Below are 25,394 nucleotides of genomic sequence, written 5' to 3' on the forward strand. Positions count from 1 at the left end.
AAGGCAAGTCTGGGCCATAATGAGAAGAGGGAAGTGGAAGAAGAAGATGCTAGAAATGCAGGCAGATGCTAGCTCATACGGAGCCTTCAGGGCCACAACAAGGAAATGTGACTATCACTCCAAGTGCAATGGGAAGCCATTGGTGGGCTTTAAGCAGAATAAAATGAACTGATTTATGTTTTTAAAATGTCACTTTGGCTTCTGCATGGAGAAAGAATCAAAGGGTGGAAAGAACAGAATCAGGGAAAACAGGGAGAGGGCATCAGAGGTGGTCTGGCTGGGAGATGACACTGGCTTAGACAGGAGTGAAGAGGGAGATGGTGACAAGTGACTGGATTCAGGGTACATTTGGGCAGTAGTGCCAACAAGATGTAGGTTGTGAGGGTCAGAGATAAGTCAAGGATGCCTCCTAGTCTTTGACTTGGCCAGCTGGGGAGATGATGGTGCCATTTTCTGAGACAGGAAAGACTGTGAGGCAAAAAGATCTGCAGAAGGAAATCATGGGTTCACTTAACCACTTTAAATTAGTCAGGCCAATTACAAATTGGTTTGTCAGTTGGCAGCTGCATGTAAAGGGTCTTTGATTCTAAAGCCTGTATAGTTTGCTAATGTTTACATTTTTAACTTTCCAAGGGATATGTATTTTTTATTTCTTTTGTGGTTTAATCGCATTTTAGGACAGTATTTTGAATTTTCCAATTTTATTTGTTGGTTTACCCTATTTCATACACAATTTTATTTCTATTGACTTGTAATTAAATGTAATTTCTATAATTTTTTCATTTGGAAATTAAAGTGAACTTTTCATAGGGTTTTGTAAATTATGAACTTTTAAAATGATCTTAATTATATTATTCAAATAATAAATGGTCCTACTTTTTGTTGATCATATCAAAGACAGAAATTGGTCATAAATCTTCCAGTAGAGCTGATTCTGTTGATTTTCCCTATGTTTACAAGAACTTATATTTTATACACTTAAATAATGTACATCTAATAAATATAAGGCAGTGGATCTTTATTTTATATTATTTTTTGTTACTATAGAATAATCCTGTTCCATTAAATGCTTTTGTGCTTTAAATTTTGTCATCTCTGATAGTAATTTTGTCATAACTACTTTAATTTTGCTTGCATTCAGCTAATAGAGCTTCATGCATTCTTTTCTTTATACATTTCCTGTGTCTTTTAGATTCTTGTAAACTGTATAGCGTAACTGATTTTACATCAATTACTTTCCTACAGATTTTCTTTTTATGTTTCCTTCCTCATGCTTTTCAATTCCATGTAACTGTACTGACTTTTGTTTGCATTTATTTTCTGTAATACTTTGTAATTTACCTATTTTTATTTAATTCTACTCAATTTCCCTAAAAACATTTGTATTAAATGTTAACATGAATAAAGCGTAATATATATATTTGGGGGTTTTGAAATAGAACATATTTATAAGTTTGTTCTCCCCACTCACACTTTTCCAATTTTCACGTTTTAATCTAAGTTGTATAAATCACATTGTTTTCTTTTTGTACCACCTTCACTACTTCTTCCAAGGAAAATAATAACTTTTGGAATCTTTTTGAAATCTTATTCAAAATAATTAAAGCTATTTCTATAAGATTATAGACTTTTAGACTAATACTTTAGGAAGATGACAGTGTCTCAGTAGCCGAGGACTCATGGGTGAGGGATGTAACGGGGACTGGGGAATGAGAAGCCCTCATTAGGTCTTCAGTTCAAGGTGACATAGCAGGAAGATATATCACAGCCTCAGTCCTAACCTGCAAAAGGATATCCTTAGGGTGTCTAATTCAGTACACATCTTCCTTTTTTTTTGCATTTCCAAGACCCTACCATAGGTGCCTAGCACACAGTAGGTACTCATTAAAATACATGGAATATTTGAATGAGCGAATGAATGAATGAATGGCAACAGATTAGAACTAAGAGCAAAGACCCCTGGAGATGCTTATTCCTGCCTATTCTGTCTACAAATGGGGAAGAGGCAGGAGTTTCGTGGGCTGCAGCTTCATGCATGCTGGGCCCTGTTGGTGCTGGGTCCAACTAGTGGAGGAGAGATTTAGGGAACCATAGAAAATCCTAGCAGCTATGACTGTGACAGTAGTCTCTGAGTTAGTAACATAATTTCAAGTTTAAGCAGAAGAATGAGAAACTATTTAACAAGTGTCTGAGTCTGTTTGAAACTGGGACTTAGAAACTGGGGCAAGGGCAGGTCTGGGTTTGCGGCAGTGACAGTCAGTGGCTTAAACAAGGAGACAGGACCTATCATTTATTTTTCCCTTCCACAGTAGTTTGCACAGTGCTTTATTCATACTAGGTACTTAATAAATCTTTCATAAATTGAATAAATATTTTAATTGATTAATTAATGATTCATTAATTGTCTAAAGTTTTTCAGAATTTTGCAGAAAGTTTTCCATTTCTGAGTTCTACCACCTTATTTCCATGGTGTGGCAAGCCAAACATGCTAAATCATTCCCTCATCTGATTAATAACTTCCATATAGTTTATTTATGGATGCAGCATGTTTTTCCTCCACCATCATTTTGCTTAAGTATACACATTTAATGTCTTCACCCATGCCTCATCAGTAATTTCTAAAAACGTCTCCACTTTTTTTTCTTCATAAAACTTCCAAACTGTCTAAGCCCATTAGATAGCAACCTGTCTTGACATAAGCCCGTTGTTTGATCTGGAGGGGAGGGGAGGTGTGTCAGTTACTGGCTGAACAGTGCCCTTCAGTGAGGCCCTGCCCCACAAATGACACAGACGACTGCCTAGCAATACTTAAGTCACCTTTAGAAGAACTGGGGCACTTGTAAATTATCCACCTTCTTACATATTTCTGGTGTTCATATTTATTAGTTAATTATCCATAATACTGGTGTTGAACAGTCAAATATGCTAAGCTCAGATTCCTGCAAAGGAATACTATTAATATAAAACTTTGGAATCAATAAGACTTTTTTATTTTCCTCTGGCATTAGAGGAAGTTAGTATTTATACCCAAATTTACTGTTGACATTTTAACAACTTCATGATTTGTTAACTGTTCTGATTGACTTCACTAAGAAAGGCACATAATTCCCTGAGCCTGTTAAACAAAAATATTCCTTTAAAGAAAACAAGCTCTTTTTTTTCTCTTTAAAAAAGGTCATTAATCCACAATTAGAAAATATATAAATTATTTAAAAATCTTTGAACAGATTAAAATACCTGGATAAGTCAAACATTTTTGAAGTATATTCTATCTCAAATAAAGACATAATTGGTAGCAAAGAAAATTTAAATTTTTGAAAAATTGATCAGAAAAATAAGAAGGATAAGAATACTGGCTTTGATTCCAAAGATACCCAAGCTGTCTGAGGAAAAATTTTAAAGGTGCAATTACTGACATTTATATGTAAAATCAATATTGACAGTTGCACAAGACAGCTTCATGGTTTTGAAATAAAAGGAGAAAAAAATCTAACTATTAAACGGTTCCTTCAAAATTCTTTTGTACTTGTAAAGTGCAATCTTATTTGACAGCTCCCCATTGAGGATCATACACACACACAGCCTAAGATTGCAAATGATATTTGATTAGGTTAGGACAAACATCAAGAATGATAATGATGTTTTAAAAGAAAAGAAAATATCCTTTTAGAATCTTACTAGATATAGTCTCAGTGGGAAATATCCTCCATGTACCTGAAAAAGTTCACGATTATTCTTGTTTGTTCTAGGCCAGCGATAGTTTAGAAGTGCTGGCGAGTTCACATCACCCCATTCCCCACACCCCGCAGCAGGGAACAGCCATCGACCAAATATTCTCAGCGGTTGGTTACTACTATCCCAGTTCCAACACCGCTGAGGTAGAGTTACTCTGAAGCACGTGTTTTGCACTGTCTCCTAGAGCTTTCCCACTGGGGCTGCTGACACTTTGTCTTGACTGCCTTTCCTTCCCTACTCCATGACCAGCACCCCCATACTTCCCAAATAAACCACTGTACTCATCTCCCTAGGGAGGCTTCTGCTTCTGGGAGGCTGCAAATTTAGGAAGTGTTTTACAGTTCAAATGTGAGTCTGCATCTCACAATTTAGTCTCTGCAATAACCGTGGGACTCTCAAGTTTCCCTCGAGGAGGAAGAGTAGGAACATGGTATAACCAGATTCCAAAATACCGACTAAGTTTCTACTGGAATCCCGCTCAAGTCTCTCTGAGCACCTCGTTTAATTTTCACGATGGGCTGGGTACTTATTTGAAAAAAGATTCTCTATCTCCCTCTCTCTCTCTCTCTACCTACCTACCTATCTACCTGCCTACCTATCTATCCCACTCTCCCTATACCACCCCTCTAGGGGGTCACAAAACACGAGCTGATCTCCCTGTGCTATGCGACTGCTTCCCACTAGCTATGTATTTTACATTTGGTAGTATATATATGTCCATGCCACTCTCTCACTTCATCCCAGCTTACCGTTCCCCCTCCCCATGTCCTCAAGTCCATTCCCTACATCTGCGTCTTTATTCCTGTTCTGCCCCTAGGTTCTTCAGAACCTTTTTTTTTTTTTTTAGATTCCATATATATGTGTTAGCATGTGGTACCATGGATGATGTTAACTTCTAGATGCCTGGGTTTTGCCAGGCATGCGTAGATGGAACTCATTACCTTCACTCAAGTTCAAGGCCCAGTATCAGGGCCATTTCGATAGCCATTTTTTTAGACGGGCTGTGAGGCTTTCTGAGGCCTGGCTGGCTTCTAATTCACCTTCCTCCTGGGCTACAGTCCTTCAGAGCCACATCGCAAAGTGTGGGTGGCTTACCATCCATGCTAGCCTCTGGACTTTGACTCTTTTCTTCTCACCCCTGTGTGGTCACTGAAAGCATGGTTTATCCTCTCAGCCATTCCTTTGGGATCAGTGGACAGTAATTGCTCACTATCTCATCGCTATCAGGATGCCTTTAAAATATGTAGCCCATCTTCCTAAATTTTCTTTAGTGAGGTTGTTGTTCCCAATTACCTATTTGGCAACTAGCAGCTGATGGAGCTCTAGAGATGTTATTTAAAGTCATGAGATTATGTAGGGAATGAGTATACATAGAGAAGACAAGGGGGTCCTAGAAATGAATGACTGGACATGCCAACTTTCGGAGGCCTGGGTAGGAGAAGGAACCAGCAAAGAAGCATCCAGTGGCACAGGGTATCCAGTGAGAAGGAGCGTCTGACACAAGAAGAGAATCAGATGAAAGCGGTGTATCTAATGCCAAGTGAACACGTGTTTAAAAATGGAGGGACTGATTAATGGTGTAAAAAGCTGCTGAAAGGTCAGATAAGAAGAGGATGGGGGCTGACCGATGGATTCGGTAATGTAGAGAGAACTGGAGACCTCAAAAAGAGATGTTTCCATGATGGGGAGCCTGGAGAAGAGGTGAACGTCTAATTGGAGTTGCTTTTAGAGATTATGAGAAAAGAATTGGAACAGAAGCTATAGATGTCTGCTTTAAGAGTTTCGCCGTGAAGCAGGTCAGAGCAGTAAGTAGAGGGGAATGTTTTTATTTTGAAGAAGGGAGATGTTACAGCATGTTTTCTAATATAAGATGTATAGCGGAAAATTCAGTGAAGAAGTAGAGAGAAGAGAGAATTGTCAGAGGGGGGAAAAATGGTCCTTCAATGGCAAGGGGAAATAGGAGCCAACACACATCTGGAGAGTTTGGTTAGATCACAGACAGTTCATTCATAGAATCAGGATGGCCACAGAGGCTGAGCAAGGAAAGACGTGATGGTGACAGTATGTGGAGATGATCTTTTCATGCTTCTATTTTTTTTTTTTCTATTTTCTTTTCACATTTTTTATTGGAGAGAATTTTGAGGCCAGGAGGATGTTTTTTGTTGCTGGCGGTGGTGGTGGTGATTTTTAATTTTTGGTTTTAAATATTTCCTTTGTGGGTAACACCTCTTTGCACCTTTTGAAAAGTTATAGGATATTTATCCTTGTAATGGAGGAATTTTGACATTGGTCTGTTTTCGGTAATTTTACTTAGAACTCGTTAATTGCTTTTGATCTGAATATTCTAATTCTTATGTTTTTAAGCTCAAAAAAGTTATGACTTCTAAAATTGTTCTGATTTTGTCAGTGTGACCATAACTAATTCTTTGATTAGATTTTCATCTAAGTGCTCTATATTTATAATATCTTTCATAGTTTTTAGCTCTTGTCCTTTAGCTACATTTTAGGAAGGCTCTTCAAGCTATTTTCCACATTTGCTTTATTTTCCATGTCATTCCTTCTATTTAATATCGCCATTGCAGACTTTAATTCTGCTGTTTCAGTGCTAGTTTCCATTTTGTTCTTCCTTATCTCATTCAGCACCTGTTTATCTCTAATTATTGCCTTTGCCCTCATTTTGTTGCATTCTTACTTGTCTCCATTCTCTATCTTTTACACTTGCTATGTCCTCTTGGACCCTATTTAGGATTGCCAAGTTTTCTAAAATTTCCCTTTGATTCCTGCCAAATATCATTTTCTTTTTCCTCTTTATTTTTTTATATTTTATTTTTTTTATTAACATCTTTATTGGAGTATTATTGCTTTACAATGTTGTGTTAGTTTCTGCTTAGTTTCACAAAGTGAAACAGCTATACATATACATACATCCCCATATCTCCTCCCTCTTGCGTCTCCCTCCCACTCTCCCTGTACCACCCCTCTAGGTGGTCACAAAACACCGAGCTGATCTCCCTGTGCTATGCGGCTGCTCCCCACTAGCTATCTATTTTACATTTGGTAGTATATATATGTCCATGCCACTCTCTCACTTCATCCCAGCTTACCGTTCCCCCTCCCCATGTCCTCAAGTCCATTCCCTACATCTGCGTCTTTATTCCTGTCCTGCCCCTATGTTCTTCAGAACCTTTTTTTTTTTTTTTTAGATTCCATATATATGTATTAGCATATGGTATTTGTTTTTCTTGTTCTGACTTACTTCACTCTGCATGACAGACTCTAGGTCCATCCACCTCACTACAAATAACTCAATTTCGTTTCTTTTTATGGCTGAGTAATATTCCATTGTATATATGTGCCACATCTTCTTTATCCATTCATCTGTCAGTGGACACTTAGGTTGCTTCCATGTCCTGGCTACTGTAAATAAAGCTGCAATGAACATTGTGGTACATGACTCTTTTTGAGTTATGGTTTTCTCAGGGTATATGCCCAGTAGTGGGATTGTTGGGTCATATGGTAGTTCTATTTTTAGTTTTTTAAGGAACCTCCATACTGTTCTCCATAGTGGCTGTATCAACTTACAGTCCCACCAACAGTGCCAGAGGGTTCCCTTTTCTCCACACCCTCTCCAACATTTATTGTTTCTAGATTTTTTGATGATGGCCATTCTGACCAGTGTGAGGTGGTACCTCATTGTAGTTTTGACTTGCATTTCTCTAATGATTAGTGACGTTGAGCATCCTTTCATGTGTTTGTTGGCAATCTGTATATCTTCATTGGATAAATGTCTATTTAGGTCTGCCCATTTTTGGATTGGGTTGTTTGTTTTTTTGATATTGAGCTGCATGAACTGCTTGTATATTTTGGAGATTAATCCTTTGTCAGTTGCTTTGTTTGCAAATATTTTCTCCCATTCTAAGAGTTGTATTTTCCTCTTGTTTATGGTTTCCTTTGCTGTGCAAAAGCTTTTAAGTTTCATTAGGTCCCATTTGTTTATTTTTGGTTTTATTTCCCTTTCTCTAGGAGATGGGTCAAAGGGATCTTGCTGTGATTTATGTCATAGAGTGTTCTGCCCATGTCTTCCTCTAAGAGTTTGATAGTGTTTGGCCATACATTTAGGTCTTTAATCCATTTTGAGTTTATTTTTGTGTATGGTGTTAGGGAGTGTTCTAATTTCATTCTTTTACATGTAGCTGTCCAGTTTTCCCAGCACCACTTATTGAAGAGGTTGTCTTTTTTCCATTGTATATTCTTGCCTCCTTTATCAAAGGTGACCATATGTGTGTGGGTTTATCTCTGGGCTTTCTAACCTGTTCCATTGATCTATATTTCTGTTTTTGTGCCAGCACTATATTGTCTTGATGACTGTATCTTTGTAGTATAATCTGAAGTCTGGGAGCCTGATTCCTCCAGCTCTGTTTTCCTTTCTCAAGATTGCTTTAGCTATTCGGGGTCTTTTCTGTTTCCATACAAATGGTGAAATTTTTGGTTCTAGTTCTGTGAAAAATGCCAGTGGTAGTTTGATAGGGATTGCATTGAATCTGTAGATTGCTTTGGGTAGTAGAGTCATTTTCACAATGTTGATTCTTCCAATCCAAGAATATGGTATATCTCTTCATCTTTATTTTCTTTAATTATCATCTTTAATTTCTTTCATCAGTGTCTTATAGTCTTCTGCATACAGGTCTTTTGTCTCCTTAGGTAGGTTTATTCCTAGGTATTTTATTCTTTTTTGTTGCAATGGTAAATGGGAGTGTTTCCTTAATTTCTCTTTCAGATTTTTCATCATTAGTGTATAGGAATGCAAGAGATTTCTGTGCATTAATTTTGTATCCTGCTACTTTACTAAATTCATTGATTAGCTCTAGTAGTTTTCTGGTGGCATCTTTAGGATTCTCTATGTATAGTATCATGTCATCTGCAAACAGTGACAGTTTTACTTCTTCTTTTCCAATTTGGATTCCTTTCATTTCTTTTTCTTCTCTGATTGCTGTGGCTAAAACTTCCAAAACTATGTTGAATAATAATGGTGAGAGTGGGCAACCTTGTCTTGTTCCTGATCTTAGAGGAAATGGTTTCAGTTTTTCACCATTGAGAAGGATGTTGGTTATGGGTTTGTCATATATGGCCTTTATTATCTTGAGGTAAGTTCCCTCTATTCCTACTTTCTGGAGGGTTTTTATCATAAATGGGTGTTGAATTTTGTCAAAAGCTTTTTCTTCATGTATTGAGATGATCATATGGTTTTTATCCTTCAATTTGTTAATATGGTTTATCACATTGATTGATTTGCATATATTGAAGAATCCTTGAATTCCTGGGATAAACCCCACTTGATCATGGTGTATGATCCTTTTAATGTGCTGTTGGATTCTGTTTGCTAGTATTTTCTTGAGGATTTTTGCATCTATGTTCATCAGTGATATTGGCCTGTAGTTTTCTTTCTTTGTGACACCTTTGTCTGGTTTTGGTATCAGGGTGACGGTGGCCTCGTAGAATGAGTTTGGGAGTGTTCCTCCCTCTGCTATATTTTGGAAGAGTTTGAGAAGGATAGGTGTTAGCTCTTCCCTAAATGTTTGATAGAATTCTCCTGTGAAGCCATCTGGTCCTGGGCTTTTGTTTGTTGGAAGATTTTTAATCACAGTTTCAATTTCAGTGCTTGTGATTGGTTTGTTTATATTTTCTATTTCTTCCTGGTTCAGTCTTGGAAGGTTGTGCTTTTGTAAGAATTTGTCCATTTCTTCCAGGTTGTCCATTTTATTGGCATATAGTTGCTTGTAGTAACCTCTCATGATCCTTTGTATTTCTGCAGTGTCAGCTGTTACTTCTCCTTTTTCATTTCAAATTCTATTGGTTTGAGTCTTTTCCCTTTTTTTCTTGATGAGTCTGGCTAATGGTTTACCAATTTTGTTTATCTTCTCAAAGAACAACCTTTTAGTTTTATTGATCTTTGCTATCGTTTCCTTCATTTCTTTTTCATTTATTTCTGATCTGATCTTTATGATTTCTTTCCTTCTGCTAACTTTGGGGTTTTTTTGTTCTTCTTTCTCTAATTGCTTTAGGTGCAATGGTACGTTGTTTATTTGGGTTGTGTAGGCTTCCTGGTGGAGGGGACTGGTGCCTGTGTTCTGATGGATGAGGCTGGATCTTGTCTTTCTGGTGGGAAGGACTGTATCTGGTGGTGTGTTTTGGGGTGTCTGTGAACTTAGTATTTTTTAGGCAGCCTCTCTGTTAATGGGTGGGGTTGTGTTCCTGTCTTGCTAGTTGTTTGGCATGGGGTGTCCAGCACTGGAGCTTGCTGGTCATTGAGTGGAGCTGGGTCTTAGCGTTGAGACAGAGATCTCTGGGAGAGCTCTCACTGATTGGTATAACAAGGGGCCGGGAAGTCTCTGTTGGACCAATGTCTTGAACTCAGCTCTCCCACCTCAGAGAGGGCCTGACACCTGGCTGGAGCACCAAGACCGTGTCAGCCACATGGCTCAGAAGAAAAGGGAGAAAAGAAAAAATAAATAAATAAATAAATAAAATAAGATAAAATAAAATAAAATAAAGTTATTAAAATTAAAAATTAAAAAATAATTATTTAAATAAAAAAATTAAGAAGTAATTAAACAAAAAAAGAAGAGAGCAACCAAACCAATAAACAAATCCACCAATGATAACAAGTGCTAAAAACTGTTTAAAAAAATAAAACGGACAGACAGAACCCTAGGACAAATGGTAAAAGCAAACCTATACAGACAATATCACACAAGGAAGCATAAACATATACACTCACAAAAAGAGAAAAAGGAAATATATACATATGTATATATATTAAAATAAAGGAACAAAGCGACCAAATCAATAAACAAATCTACCAATGATAATAAGCTCTAAATACTAAACTAAGGTAAACATAAAACTAAAAACAAATTAGATGCAGAAAGAAAACCCCAAGTCTACAGTTGCTCCCAAAGTCTACTCCCTCAGTTTTGGGATGATTCGTTGTCTATTCAGGTATTCCACAGATGCAGGTATATCAAGTTGATGGTGGAGATTTAATGTGCTGCTCCTGAGGCTGCTGGGAGAGATTTCCCTTTCTCTTCTTTGTTCGCACAGCTCCCGGGGTTCAGCTTTGGATTTGGCCCCGCCTCTGCCTGTAGGTCACCTGAGGGTGTCTGTTTTCACCCAGACAGGACAGGGTTAAAGGAGCAGCTGATTCGGGGGCTCTGGCTCACTCAGGCCGGGGGGAGGGAGGGGTATGGAATGCAGGACGAGCCTGCGGCGGCAGAGGCTGGCATGACGTTGCACCAGCCTGAGGTGCCGTGCGTTCTCCCGGGGAAGTTGTCCCTGGATCACGGGACCCTGCCAGTGGCGGGCTGCACAGGCTCCCGGGAGGGGAGGTGTGGATAGTGACCTGTGCTTGCACACAGGCTCCTTGGTGGCTGCAGCAGCCTTAGCGTCTCATGCCCGTCTCTGGGGTCCGCGCTGATAGCTGCGGCTCGAGTCTGTCTCTGGAGCTCGTTTAGGCCGTGCTCTGAATCCCCTCTCCTCGTGCACCCCAAAACAATGGTCTCTTGCCTCTTAGGCAGGTCCAGAGTTTTTCCCGGACTCCCTCCTGGCTAGCTGTGGCGCACTAGCCCCCTTCAGGCTGTGTTCACGCAGCCAACCCCAGTCCTCTCCTTGGGGTCTGACCTCCAAAGCCCGAGCCTCAGCTCCCAGCCCCCGCCTGCCCCGGCGGGTGAGCAGACAAGCCTCTTGGGCTGGTGAGTGCTGGTTGGCACCGATCCTCTGTGCGGGGATCTCTCCGCTTTGCCCTCTGCACCCCTGTGGGTGCACTCTCCTCTGTGGCTCCAAAGCTTCCCACCCCCTGTCTCCGCCAGTGAAGGGGCTTCCTAGTGTGTGGAAACTTTTCCTCCTTCACAGCTCCCTCCCAGAGGGGCAGGTCCCATCCCTATTCTTTTGTCTCTGTTTTTCCTTTTTATTTTTGCCTTACCCAGGTACGTGGGGAGTTTCTTGCCTTTTGGGAAGTCTGAGGTCTTCTGCCAGCGTTCAGTAGGTGTTCTGTAGGAGTTGTTCCACATGTAGATGTATTTTTGATGTATTTGTAGGGAGGAAGGTGATCTTCATGTCTTACTCCTCCACCATCTTGAAGGTCCTCTCCCAAATATCATTTTCAAAGATAGGTAGGTCTTTTTTAGATTATCAGAATGATATTATCTTTTTCTTGTGATACATTACTTTTTTTGGTAGAGCCTATTTACATTTTTCTTCTTCTGTTTTTTTAAAAAATTGAAAATTAAAAATTTTAAATTAAAAAATTAAAAACATTAAAAGGTATAATTAAAAGATTTATATTAAAATTTTCATTTAAAATTGAAATTAAAAATTTTTTCTTCTTCTTTTCAAAGAATGATAAGACCTATTCAAACTTGGTGTTTATGTCATCAGTCAAGATAAGTGGCTTTTCCTTGAGTCTTTTTTTTTTTTAATTGGGTCTATTTTTTTCAGTGTTGGAAGTTTTAGGAATGAGCTGAGGATGAGAAATAATGTTCTAAAAGAGTAGAAGTATGAATGGAACAGGAAAACCTAGCAAGATGACCAGGAGGCCCTCACTATAGACCCTCTTGAAATTAACATTCAGAGAATAAAAGTGAGTTTATGTTGGGTACATTGCAAGCATATTTGAGTAGAGAGAAAGTACTGAGAAACACGTGTCCAAATAATAAGGGAAAGGGAGGGGCTTCCCTGGTGGCGCAGTGGTTGAGAATCTGCCTCCCAATGCAGGGGACATGGGTTCGAGCCCTGGTCTGGGAAGATCCCACATGCCGCGGAGCAACTAGGCCCGTGAGCCACAGCTACTGAGCCTGTACGTCTGGAGCTTGTGCTCCGCAACAAGAGAGGCTGCGATAGTGAGAGGCCCGTGCACCGCGATGAAGAGTGGCCCCCGCTTGCTGCAACTAGAGAAAGACTTGCACAGAAACGAAGACCCAACACAGCCAAAAATAAATAAATAAATAATTAAATAATTAAAATAAATAAATAAATAAGGGAAAGGGAGTCTGAGACTGTGATTTTTAGAATCATGGTGTGTGATATTGACCTTAATACGTGACCTTCGTCTCCTGTGCTCAATATAGCAGAGTCAAGCAAGATGTTCACCAACTGAAGTTGTAAATATATTTTGCTGTTCAGTTCAGATGGCACCTTCTTTAATCTCAGTTAATTATTCTGAAAGAACGCCCAAAGGAAATCATGAAGCACATTTTTGGAGTGTTCCTGGAACTTGTCAATTGAGAACCTAGATGGGAGTTTAATTGAATGATGATGCAAGGTTCTCCGTGAAGGCAACATTTCAGTTAAATCTTGTTAAGTTGGACTGTGGTGAGATCATGTGTCAGACCCTTCCAGGCTGATGATGATAAGACTGTGTATGGACATATCACTTAGTCTGACCACACATTTCAGAAAATATACCGAAGGCCAAGCGTAAACTCTTAGAAAATGCCATGGGGAATAATCCTACTCAGAATAGGAACTAAAATCATACATACAGTACCTATAAATAAACTTTAGAAAATATGTAGCATCTATAGAGAGAAAACTGCAAAGCAAAACTTCTGAGGGACATAAAATATGAGTAATAAATGGAAAATACATTATTGTAGTGCAGATTCGATTATGTAGATATATCAATTCATTCCCACAACAATCTATAAATTCAATGCAATCTCAACAATAAAAATATTTACTAATAGGCATTCATATTGATTAACTTGACAATATTGATTACTAGTAATGGATAATATTAATTAACAGTAACATGAATGCAGTGTCTATTATGTCCCAAGTGTTCCTCTAGGTGCTTTACATATTAATTTATATAGTCCTCAAAACAACCTTTTGTGGTATGAATGATCATTCATATCATTTTATGGACAAGGAGTCTGAGGCACAGCACAGAGGGGTTAATAATTTGCTCAAGGTCACACAGCTGCTGAGCAGAAGTATCAGGATTTAACCCAGGTTCTCTGGCTCCAGAGCCCATTCCTTTAATCATCTCTTTTCACTCTCTCTAAAGGGTAATAGCGATAAAAATTCAAATGGCATTTCTGGAGGCAGAATTTGATAAAATTATTTGAAAGTTAACCTGGAATAATACACATGGAAAAACAATGAGGAAATGATTGAGGAGGGAGGAGAGTAATTAGGGGAGATTCGTGTTCTAAATATTAAAATGTATTTTAAAGATGCATTGAATGCATTCACTTGTTCAACAAAAATTTATTGAATACCTATTCTTTGCCAGTCTCTGTTCTAGGTGCCAGTGACACAGTAGTAACAAGAACAGACAAAAGTCCCTACTTTCATGAAGCTTAAATTTTTGTTGAGGGAGATAGACAAAGAAATAAACAATTAAATACATGGACTGTCCAGTGGTGATACATTCTATGAAGAAAAATACAGCAGGAACAGGGGATAGAGAGTACTGGGATGGGGAAGGGGAAACTTTTAAAATATCGGGATCAGGAAAGTCCCCATGGTAAAATAATACTTAAAAAAAAAATCTGAAAGAAGGGAGAGAACAAATCATGAGGATATCTGGGAGAAGGGCATTCCAGCAGAGTGAACAGTAAGTGCAAAGGCCCTGGGGTAGGAGGATGCTTGTCACATTTGTGAAATAGTAAGGAGGCCAAGGTGGCTGGAATGATCAGAGGGTAAAGCGGTAGAAGATAATGTCAGAGGGATAATGGCAGGTGGAGGTTATCAGGGGATTTTGCTTTTAACTCTGAATGACTAGAAAACAAGACCTGGTCTGATTTACATATACTATAAAATGATCATTTGGCTGCTGTGCTGAACAAAGAAGAATAGTGAATTTCTGGTAGACAGATGACACCCATAGGTCCACGTTTCTTGACTGGATATATCTAATGTAATAAAAGGCACTGGAGACTGAGACTCTACACTGATCCCAAAATCTAAAACTAATGAATACAACAGTGCCGGAAGCTAGAGAGAAATGCCACTGACAAGTGGAGAAGGATTGAGAAAAGCCTCATGAAACACAGAATGTTCCCTACTCCTCTATTACCTGGGCAGTTGACCTTCTATTCCCTAATGCCACTTTCTGAGAAAGCCAGAGTACCTTTGCATCCACTACCCCACCTGCCACTTCTAGCCAAGACATCAACCCTTGGAATCATGGTGGAGGAGATGGCCTTCTGGGAGATGTGGTACCCACGAGTTATGTTATAAAGATGGCAGATGGAGACAGGAATTCTGTAGGGAATGGCAGGGATTGTGATATCTGTGTATTCTATCAACCCACAGATTACAGACTTGGTGGCAGATGTTGGAAAGCATCTGGTATTGTAGAGCTAGCATGAGATGAAAGTCCCTGGGATGTGGAGCCGAGCTGGGAGAACCCACCAGCAGGTCAGCAACAGAATATCTAGCCATGACCCCTGTGACAGGGAACAGACTTAACGAAACTTGCCTATTTATCGGTACCCAGTCTGTATAGATCCGGCTTCATTTAGGGGTAGGGAAGGGAAAAAGATCCATTTGACATCTATGACAAAATACTGAATGAAGTGTCTAATAAGAAATATTTGAGCATTTTGTGGATTCCATTACAAATTGTGTCCTTGAAAAAATGTATACAAAGTTAATCACTGAGTTTCCACAGATAAACATAATGTAATCATCACAGCACAGACATCATCAAATAGATAAGCTTTTCACAAGTATTCTTTACAAATGCTATCACAAAGAAGGAACAACCAAACAGCAAATTTGATCTTCTTTTCATTAATCTAGAGTATCCAAGTATTATAAACTACTAAGGACTGTATTAGATATTTCCTGAAGTACTAAGTTATCACTTAACATATTGACCACACTGTTCTGTGAATGAAACAAAAGTATACCTAAGTGTCTACCTGATCTTTACAAAATGCTTTAAAATTCCAAGAAGATGCCTCAGTCGTTATAACGCAAGTCAGACACGGACAATTCCACAGTAAGGTAGAAGCCTAGACACACAAAACGGCTCAGTGGATGAAACTTCGGCACTTCAATTGTTTCAATCAATAGGAATTATGAAGATGTTAACTTTTAGTAACACATATTTTTAATAGTAAGCATAAGTGAACTTAGAATTTTATTTTTTAACTTTTGATGACTTTTTAAATTTAATTTTTAAGAAAAAGCTTTTGTTCTTTGAGCTTTACAGTCCTTACAAATACCTAACTCATGAGTGAAAAACAACTAATTCAGGGCAAGAAATAGCTACCTTTTAGGAGGAATAATGACAGAGGTATATAAAAGAAATGATAAAAGTAAATAAATTAATAATTTAATAATTAAAAGGAATAATGATAGAGATAGCTTCACATCCATGTTACTTTTAGACAGTAGTCTAAAATCTTAAAAAGTATATACCTCAAAGGAAAAAAATGTTACTCATAATTTCTTATTGAGAAAAAAAAAGAACCATTCTGATTCTTTCTATGTAAATTATCTCATCTTCAACCAAACACTTCTAAAATGCCTTTTCTTTAATAAGCCATTTTTTATACTTTTTATGTGTATTTAACATGAAGATTTAAACAGATATAAAGACAAAAAGGATAACGGAAATAGAATGTTGTATTCATTTAAAAGATTCATAAGCAGAGATAGCAGAGGTCTTCTGATCAACTGCCTGGCACCCTGTAAAAGGTACACAAATCATACGTCTTGATTTCCTTTTAGGAAAATAGCAGTTACCACTTAATCTTTGGCTTTTCAGTTAGAATGGGAATTTATAAAAAAAAAAAAAAAAAAGAAGAATGCTGTTCGCAGTGTCATTCAAATGTCTCTGTTGAAACACTGAGGTAATTGAGTTATCGCTTAGATTTCCCTATAGGATATTCTAACTGGCATAGAAGCATTTCCTTAATTTGTTGTAGTCAACAAGGACAATGCGATTCTTACAGTTGTGTTTGTTGTTTTATTGCTTGACAACAAATTGTATTTGCTGTCTTATTGTCTCAGAGTAAAAATACATAACTGATTACTCATAATCTGTTACAAAACTGGCTTTGGGAAAATGGAGGATTATTAAACCATTATAGAAACCTTATTGGTTAATCAAGTTTATAATCTTTGTGTCCCCCAGGTCCCTTTTCTTTCTCACAAGGAAAACCCCATGTTGACTGGTTTGTCTACTCTTCCCCTTTGAAACCTGAGTGACTGGGGCAAAGCTGACCCTACCCCTAGCTCATGGGATGAGATAACAGTAACCAAACATAAAATAATAGGAACGAAGAAAGGACTACCATCTCTTTGGCCAGAGATTGGTTTCATTGTCCAGGGTTAAGCTCATCAAGATTTTTAGCCTCTTCAGCTAAATTAGCCAGATCAGTCCAGAGGAGCTTTTATTCCATGGTGATGGGAGAGGTCCTCTCTCTGGTCTTTCTCTGATTCTCTGTCTTTCCATTTTTGTGCAAGGTAAGAACAAGAAAGCAAGTCACCCCAGTTACAGCTAGTGCTCATGTCAAGAAGGAAGCAGGTCTGAGTACAGAGCTAACATATCAGAAAGGGCCTGACCCTCCCCTGACTGGGCCCTCCCAACCTTCCGTATCTTGTTACAAGAGTTGAAACACTTCTTTACGGTTAAAGCCAATTCTGTTTGGGGTTTCTGCAGCTTGCAGCACAAAACATCCTAACTCATTCATAGAGCCTGTATTGAGGAATCGGAATATTCCATATAGACAGATGAATTTTTTTAAAGTTTTATTTCCTTAAGTTCTTTCAGGGTTGTCATCTATCCATGTTAAGTCTGTTCAGGCTTCTAAACAGCTTCTGTCTCAGACATTCAGCTCTGAGATCAAAGTTATAGAGTCTGACAGTCAGCGGAGGGAACCCTACCAGTCATTAGAAGTCAGCCATATCAAAAGTACACATATAGTTTTGTTCTCTATGTCTGTGAGTCTGTTCCCGTGCTGTATACAGATTCACTTGCATTATTTTTTAGATTCTACATATAAGTGATATCTTATAGTATTGTCTTTCTCTGTCTGACTTACTAAGCATAAGAGGGAGGGGGAGGGACAAATTAGGAGGATGTGATTAACAGATCAAAATTACTATCCATAAAATAGATAAGCAGCAGGGATTTACTATAAAACACAGAGAATTATATTTGTTCTTTTAATAACCTATACTGGAATGTAATCTGCAAAAAAAACCCAAAAAACAAAAAACGAATCACTTTGCTGTATACCTGAAACTAGCGCAATATTGTAAATCAACTATACTTCAATTAAAAAAAACTGAAAAAAATACATATACAACACTTCTCCTCCCAAATAAAAGACAAAAAAGAGTTTTAGTTTAAAATACTATCTAGTCCATATCATAAAAATAATACAAAGAGCAACAATGATGGCATCAATATTCATCGAGTGCTCACTATGCTATGAATTTTATGTGTATTATCTTTCTTAAAAGCGATATTAGGAAAAAGAGGCCCAGAACCAGGTTAATAACTTGCCCAAAGTCACGAATCTAGTAAGCTCAATATTTGGAATTCAATCACACTTTTTTAAGAGACCCAAGGCCTACTACATCTCCTTTCAAAGTTATTGGTAAGGAAAGTACTGACTACCATGTGCCGGGCATGCTCACGGCGCCTGTGATTTATGCACCCCTCCTCCACTCTCTGGTCTGCCAGGTAGGAAGGCTGGGAGGCGAGAACTGTAGGTAGGAGGAGTTACCACAGTCACAGCGTCCTGGTCCCAGCTCTTTCTTCTCACAGGCCTTTGTTCTCCTACCTCAGCTGGTCCAAGGAGATTTTCTGGCTCTCTCAGCCAAAAAGACCTTGATCACAAGTCACCAGGAGCCCTGGTAGGCCACGTTCCGCTAGGAACTTGAGACTTGAGCTTGATCCAAATGAGGCTACCTACCTTGGGCATGTAGACCACCAGATGCCCTGTTGTCTGAGCTCTTTTAGCAGAGCTGCTATCAGGTTTGACTTCTGCAGGAAGGACAAGCTGAAATGGCTGAAAGCAAACAGGAAGTGTGGAGAGTGAGTGCGTATTACACGAGGGGGTTACTTTAAGAGGTGTTTTCATTACAAATTTAAGATTCACCACTTATTTTAAAAATCTGCTTAGGCTTACTAGGAAAAAAAAGTAAAATATGGGCAATGCTTGATATGCATGAACTATTTTACCAATTTTAATGAATTGTCTGAGGACAATTCGTGACTGGTCCATTTATGAGAACATGGCTGATAAAGGATTTATAGATAAAACTTCTTGTCATAAAACATCAACATGTTTCCATTTTAATGTCTTCAAGCTAACTGATATGAATGTTCAGAATCAGCAAAAAACACTATTTCAAAAGTGATAAAATTACAGTTGCTGTGAATGAAATCATTGACAATTTTAAATGGGTATATTATTTAAATGGGTATATTATTTTAAATGGGTACATTATTTAAATATAATTTCAAGCATAGGCTACCCATACATGACCATCTTATCAGCTCTGAGAAAAAGTACTAACAAAACAGACACAGGTTAAAAATACAAATCTTATCAAGGTACATAATGGTCAGCAACCATTCCTGCTGCATACCACTCCCGTCGTTTAAAATCGTGTGTCTGAAAAAACAGCACTCTGACTGAGTTTCTCTTTTTCTATTTTAAAATCACTTAAATCTGTTTTGAGGCAAGCTAGTTTGATTCAAGGCTGAGCTTCTGAAACGGGAACAGCCTATAGGGTTACACTTACCTTTCCTTTGACCATCACTCGCACATAAGTTGGCTGTACATCAACATCGATTAAAGAGGTGTCCATATACCTTCAAAATTCAACAACCGAGTCTTATAATCTTCAAAACCATTTAAAGAAGTGCAAATACAAAGTCCCACTTAAGGGACCATTTTAAGTGAAGAAAGTTTACAATTTCCATGCTAAACAGGTCTTAGAATATTCATCTTAAATTAATGCCCAGACCGCCGGAAATTCAATATATCAGCAATTTCATTTTTAGATCCACAAGTACACTTGGCATTGATTGCCCCTTACCCCAAAATATCTGCGGCCTGAAACACCAGAGGTCTGCAGAAAACGGCTTGCCATGCTCTTTCATGAATATTTTATTTTAAACCCCTAAGGCTGACTTGAATAGCCAGGAATGCTGAATCCACTAAGCTCCTGCGTCCTTAGGGCTCTCGATTCCCTGCAGCTGTTCTGCAGCTGCCCCATCCTACCTCTCCTGGAAGACTGGCTCCGCATGCACATCCTGCCCAACAAGCCCAGCCCTCTCCCTCTATGGCAGTGACCTCAGGATTGGGGGCAATTGTTCTCCTGTACTTCATGAGCAGAGGAAAGGTTTAGATTCCACATCACTCGTTAAAATAAGAAGTTTGGCCAAATGATTATTTTTATGCATGTTAAAATATTTGAAAATGCAGCGATGATTCAAAAAATCACAAACATAATGGCAGGTAGGACGATACAGGGGTGACAGGCTCAGGTTTTGGCCACACAGGCTTGTGAGGACTGACTCCACCTTCCCCTTCCTGCTTTATTACCCTGGACCACATTCCTTAACCTTTCTAAGCCTCTGTCTCCTCACCTGTAAAATGAGGATACAAATAGTGCCTATCCCCTAAGATTGCTAAGAAGACACGTGCACCATGCCTAGTACATAGTTAGTGGTAATAAAGCATTGGTACAATTAATGAAAAATTAAAATAATAAAAAGTAGAGTCAAGTTTTCCTACAACTTCATGTTTATTATCTACCACTTTAACTATGGATTACAGATTCTTTTTTGTGCTTAGGGGCCGCCTAAAGTTCCTCTGCCCCGACCTACAAGGGTTTTGCATGTGCTGTTTCCCTCTGCCTAAAATAATCTTCTACCAGTCCTTTGTAGAGCTTGCTACATCTTACCCTTCAATTTTCAGTGCTCACGTCCCTGGCTTTCCCTTTTTCCCCAGCCATCCCCTACACCGCCAACCACCAGACTACACACACCATTGTTCTCCATCCCTGAACTCTGTTCTTTTCCTTTACGGCACTCTTCTCCCTTTGTAATTACCTATTAGATGCCTGCCTATGTATTGTCTGCCATCCCCACTGGGCCGTAAACCCAGGAGAGCAGCGACTGTATTTAGAACAGGCCGGTTACAGTCTCCCAGTGCCTGGCATGTAGTAGGCATTCTACAGCTATTGGAGGAATAGAAGCAGGAAGCATACATGAATGAATGAACTTTCATGCATACATCCATGTGCCAATGAAGATAACAAGGAATTTTAGTGTAATAGTTTGGACAGAATCATGGGAATGGAAGGATTTTTCTACTTAGACAGGAGGAATATCACCAGTCCTTGAAAAGGTACATGCACGGGGAAATGAGGAAAGTTTTCATTTGAGGATTAATGTTAAGTAGCTAACTGAGCTAAAAGAAGAAAGAGGTACACATTCACTGAACTCCAGGAATAAGGCCTAAAAATGGAAAGGACTTAAAAGGATGAAAAAGGGAATGTTTAACTGAAAAACAGCAGAAAGGAAAGCTCAGGGAGTTGGAGGAACAGAGAACATGCAGTCAGCTGGAGGAGGGCTGGGATGGAAGGCAGCTCTTCTTAAAGGCAGGTGACCTGGCAGCAAGTGGCCAGAAGGACTGTTGGAGGCGTGGGAGACGCAGCTGAGTGTGATGAGAAGAGCTGCACCGAGAGCCGGCTGCCATTCACACCAGCCAAAGATGGACACGACCCAAGTGCCCATCCATGGGTGAACGGATGAACGAAAAGGTGGTCTCTCCATTCAATGGAATATTATTCAGCCACGAATATGCTACAACATGGATGAACCCTGAAGACATTATACTAAGTGAAAGAAGCCAGACACAAAGGCCAGATATGATTCCATTTATATGAAACATCCAGAATGGGCAAACCTATGGAGACAGAAAGCAGATGAGTGGTTGCCAGGGGAAGGGGGGAAATGAAGAGTGACTGCTTAAGGGGTATGGGGTTTCCTTATGTGTGAGAAAATTGCCTGGAAGTAGATAGTGGTAATGGTGTCACAACATTGTGAATTTACTGAATGCCACTGAGTTGTACAACTGAAAGGGTTGAAAGGGTGAATTTTAAGTTATGTGTATTTTATCACAATTAAAGAAACAAAGTTGGACCTAAGACTGAGGGTTCACATTCTGGCTTCTCCAATTACCATGTTTACTTTCACAAGACTCACCCCCCTTGGGTAATTCCAGGATAACAATCTCTCCCACGTCACTGGGTTACTGAGAAACTAAATGAGATAGAGCATGTAATAAAATCCCTCAAAAATAGAAATGCCTTTATTACAACTCATGAATGTAAATGTTCATTGATTCCATCATCAGTAATCATTCATTCATTCATCCATTTACTCCTGTACTTATTGAGCTCCTAACAGGTGTCAGACACTGTTTTAGGTGTTAGAGACATAAAGAGGTAGGAACAAACAAAACAAAGTTTCTGCCTCAACTACACATTTTTCAAAATACAGGTAAATTGAGAGTTTGTCAGGTAGAAATAAAAAAGCAGGGAGAGGTGGAAGGACGTGCTGAGGCAGGGGTGGTACTGGTCTATACTGGATGGTGAGGCAGAGAGGCCTCTATAATAAAGTGACATCTGAAGGGCACGAGGACACCTAGGGTGAGGGTGATACAGGCAGAGGGAGGCACAAGGACAAAAGTACTGGGGCATCAATGGGTCTGAAAAGGCTGGAGAAGCAGAAAGGTCCTGAACGTGGATCCTGAAATCATCAGCCGGATAGAGGAAGTGAGCCAGGACCTGGAATCTTCAAGGAGGGAGGCAGATGGCCCCGGGTGTCTTTAAATGACTTCAACAAGGAAGCGTGGAAGGTGACACAGGCTGATGGTGTGAATGTCACAGCTGTGGACAGTTGTGGGTTGGGGGAGAGCAGCTGTCAGGATGCAGGGATGAGGGGTAAGCAAGCAGGGAGTGCGGGGGTGAAACCAGTCAGGATGTAGGACGTGGCCTGGGAAGAGGTGGCAGCCGGTGATAAAGAGGCAGCTGTTTATGTTTAAGAACGCAAGGGGCTGTGACTGAGAATGAAAATAGCAAGAAATGCCATGAAATGAACGCATAATAAAATGTCTTTACCTATATACAGCCAGGTCCAGGACGATCTGGTTACGCTTTTCATCATCTCTCAAAGAGAAGTCAAGCCTAAGGAATAATCCATTTGGAGGGGAAAAAAAGAGGATGTATTTAGCGATACTTTATAGATAACCCCATCCCAGTATCAAAGAAAATTTGATAAAAACTATGTCATAATCTTCAATGACAAACTTATTTTGGTAGCTGGTCAATAAAATCTGTTAGTTTAAAAATTTCAACAGAAACCTACAACATATTCATAAATTATTCCTGTTTACATTGTTTCAATATGAGAATCCTGAACTACATAAAAAAAAAAAAAATTAGCATCGGTGCAGAGACAGAGACACCTGGTGGTTAAAGTTTTCTTTTCCATTTCATTCGGGTTTGCTAGAAGCAAACTAAAACATGGAATTACTGATGGGGAATTACATGTTGCGTTTGCTTGCCCTTATCCAGCATTCCATTCCTTAAGTTTTAAGCAGTCTTGTCTTTTTTCTTCTCCTTTCATTGGTGACCTTTCCCTAGCCCCTGGAAATGCTGAGATGCTGCCCATGATCTATCACTTCCACTTTATAGAAGAAGAAACAGGCTCAGAGAGGCTGACGTAGCTGGGAAAGAGGTCATGTGAGCCTTAGAGGCAGGATTTCAAATCTCTAAGTCTTTCAACTGTACCCTGAGATTGAGTCCTAGGTATAACTTCCATACTGTCGATGTACTGTTCAGAATTACTTGGTCAATTATATTTTGAATATTTCACTTATCATATTATTCTGCAAAGTACAATACCCCAACAATATTAAAGAACGTAGGCTAAATTGTTTGGAGAAATGTAACATTAGCCCTAGGTTTGGCTGCCAGCAGGATGTCTGCTTGTGGCGGTCACTCTCACTGCTTTCAACACTCCTGCCGGGCGGGACCTCTTCAGGTGCTCAAATGACCCATGCATTCTTGAGCTCATCTCTGGGGCTTTTCTATGTGCTTTCCCCTCTGCCTTGATTGCTTATTCCCCCATTTTCCAGCCACCAACTTAAACTCTCCCTTCATATATCTCTTGAAAGGTAATTTCAGGGAGGTTTTCTATGGCAGAGACTGATATTCCCCACTGTCTGCTCCCCCTTTATCCATAGTAACAGGTCCCTGATTTTAATGAGGAATATGGCTCTGCAGGGTAAAGGCCACATTCCCTAGCCTCCCTGGCAGCTAGATGAGATCATGTGATTTAATTCTGTAAAGAAAATGTGGTTTGGTGCTTTCCAGGAATTTTCCTTAAGAGAGGGGGTGTGTGCCACTTAACAGGCTATTGCAACCGTCCAGGCAAGAGGAGGCTGACTTCCTCTAAGGTGGTGGCAATGGAGTGAATGAGAAGGGGCGGGATTCTGGTAATTCTGAAGGAAGAGCTCACTGATAACACGAGGGAGAGAAGAACTGAGGATGAATCCGAGGTTTCGGTCTCGATACCCCGTGGATGCTCACTCCTGAGCTGGAGGACACTGAGGGACGAGCAGGACCTGATGGTAAGTGGTTGTGGGGATGGAAGTGAGGATGTCTGCTTTAGCCACGGTAAGCCTACGACACATAGTTTATATCCACATAGGAGAGCAGATAGCTAGCTGCATATACAAGTCTTGAGCTCAGGGAAGAGGTTGGGTCTGGTTGTAAGTAACGGAAGGATAGTGTTGAAATCATGGGATTTGGTGAGATCTCGAAAGAGTGAATGTGGAAAGAGAAGATAGCTGAGGAGTTTGCCCCAGAGCACTTAGGAGACGAGATGGAAAGGATCCAGCAAAGCAGAAGAAGCTGAGAAGGTAGTAGGGTCAAAGAATCAGAAGCAAAGGGAAGAACCTGTTTGGAGCAGGAAAGTATGATCAATCTGGGCAAATCTGTTAGGTTAAGTAGATGGCTGAGATTTGAAAAGATGTGACTGAATATAGAAATGATGTGAACACGGAATATAAAAACGATGGGACTGCAGAAGCTGCTGTGGTCTCACTAGGGGCACGCAGAGCCCAGAGGGTCTCCCTCAAGCCCTGCTGTAGCCTGAAGAGAGATAGTCTCCCCACTAGATCTTTAAGTTCCTTGAAGGCAGAAATCTGTCATATTCACTTCCGTATCCCCAGGGGTTAGCATCATGTGTTGTGCTGCATTCATGACTTCTGGATAAAGAAGGGGTGTGTGTGTGTGTGTGTGTGTGTGTGTGTGGTGGGGTGAGGTGGGGGTGAGATTATGAACTTGATCATGGAAACCACTAGAAATGGGCTAGCACGGGCAAGTCAGACACACCACCTATTACCTACGTGGCCTTGGGCAAGTCATTCACCTCTCAGTTCAAGTTTTTGACCTGTGAAGAAGAAATACTGCCTATCACACAAGACTGCTGTGAAGATGACGTGAATGACGCCTAGGAGTGATTTAGGACAGCACCTCTTCTATTGTGGTAACAGCACAGCAAACGAAATGATCAAAGGAAACAGGTTTTGAGTGATGAAGCCAACAAGATT

At 39.6% G+C, this 25,394-nt stretch overlaps 1 protein-coding gene across 3 annotated transcripts in view; it reads right to left on the reverse strand.

Annotated features, from left to right (window-relative positions):
• DNAAF11 (dynein axonemal assembly factor 11) overlaps window positions 1–25,394 on the reverse strand; it is a 77,349-nt gene that overhangs the window by 15,148 nt on the left and 36,807 nt on the right. For all 3 annotated transcript variants that reach the window (XM_061171614.1, XM_061171613.1, XM_061171615.1), the window contains 3 exons: window positions 22,897–22,962; window positions 19,507–19,576; window positions 18,672–18,767 (listed from right to left, as the gene is read on the reverse strand). In XM_061171614.1, coding sequence (XP_061027597.1) covers window positions 18,672–18,767; window positions 19,507–19,576; window positions 22,897–22,962 — 232 coding nt within the window. The remainder of the gene's footprint in view (window positions 1–18,671; window positions 18,768–19,506; window positions 19,577–22,896; window positions 22,963–25,394) is intronic.

The sequence above is a fragment of the Eubalaena glacialis genome, chromosome 17 (assembly GCF_028564815.1).
Source record: "Eubalaena glacialis isolate mEubGla1 chromosome 17, mEubGla1.1.hap2.+ XY, whole genome shotgun sequence".
NCBI classification, from domain to species: Eukaryota; Metazoa; Chordata; class Mammalia; order Artiodactyla; family Balaenidae; genus Eubalaena; species Eubalaena glacialis.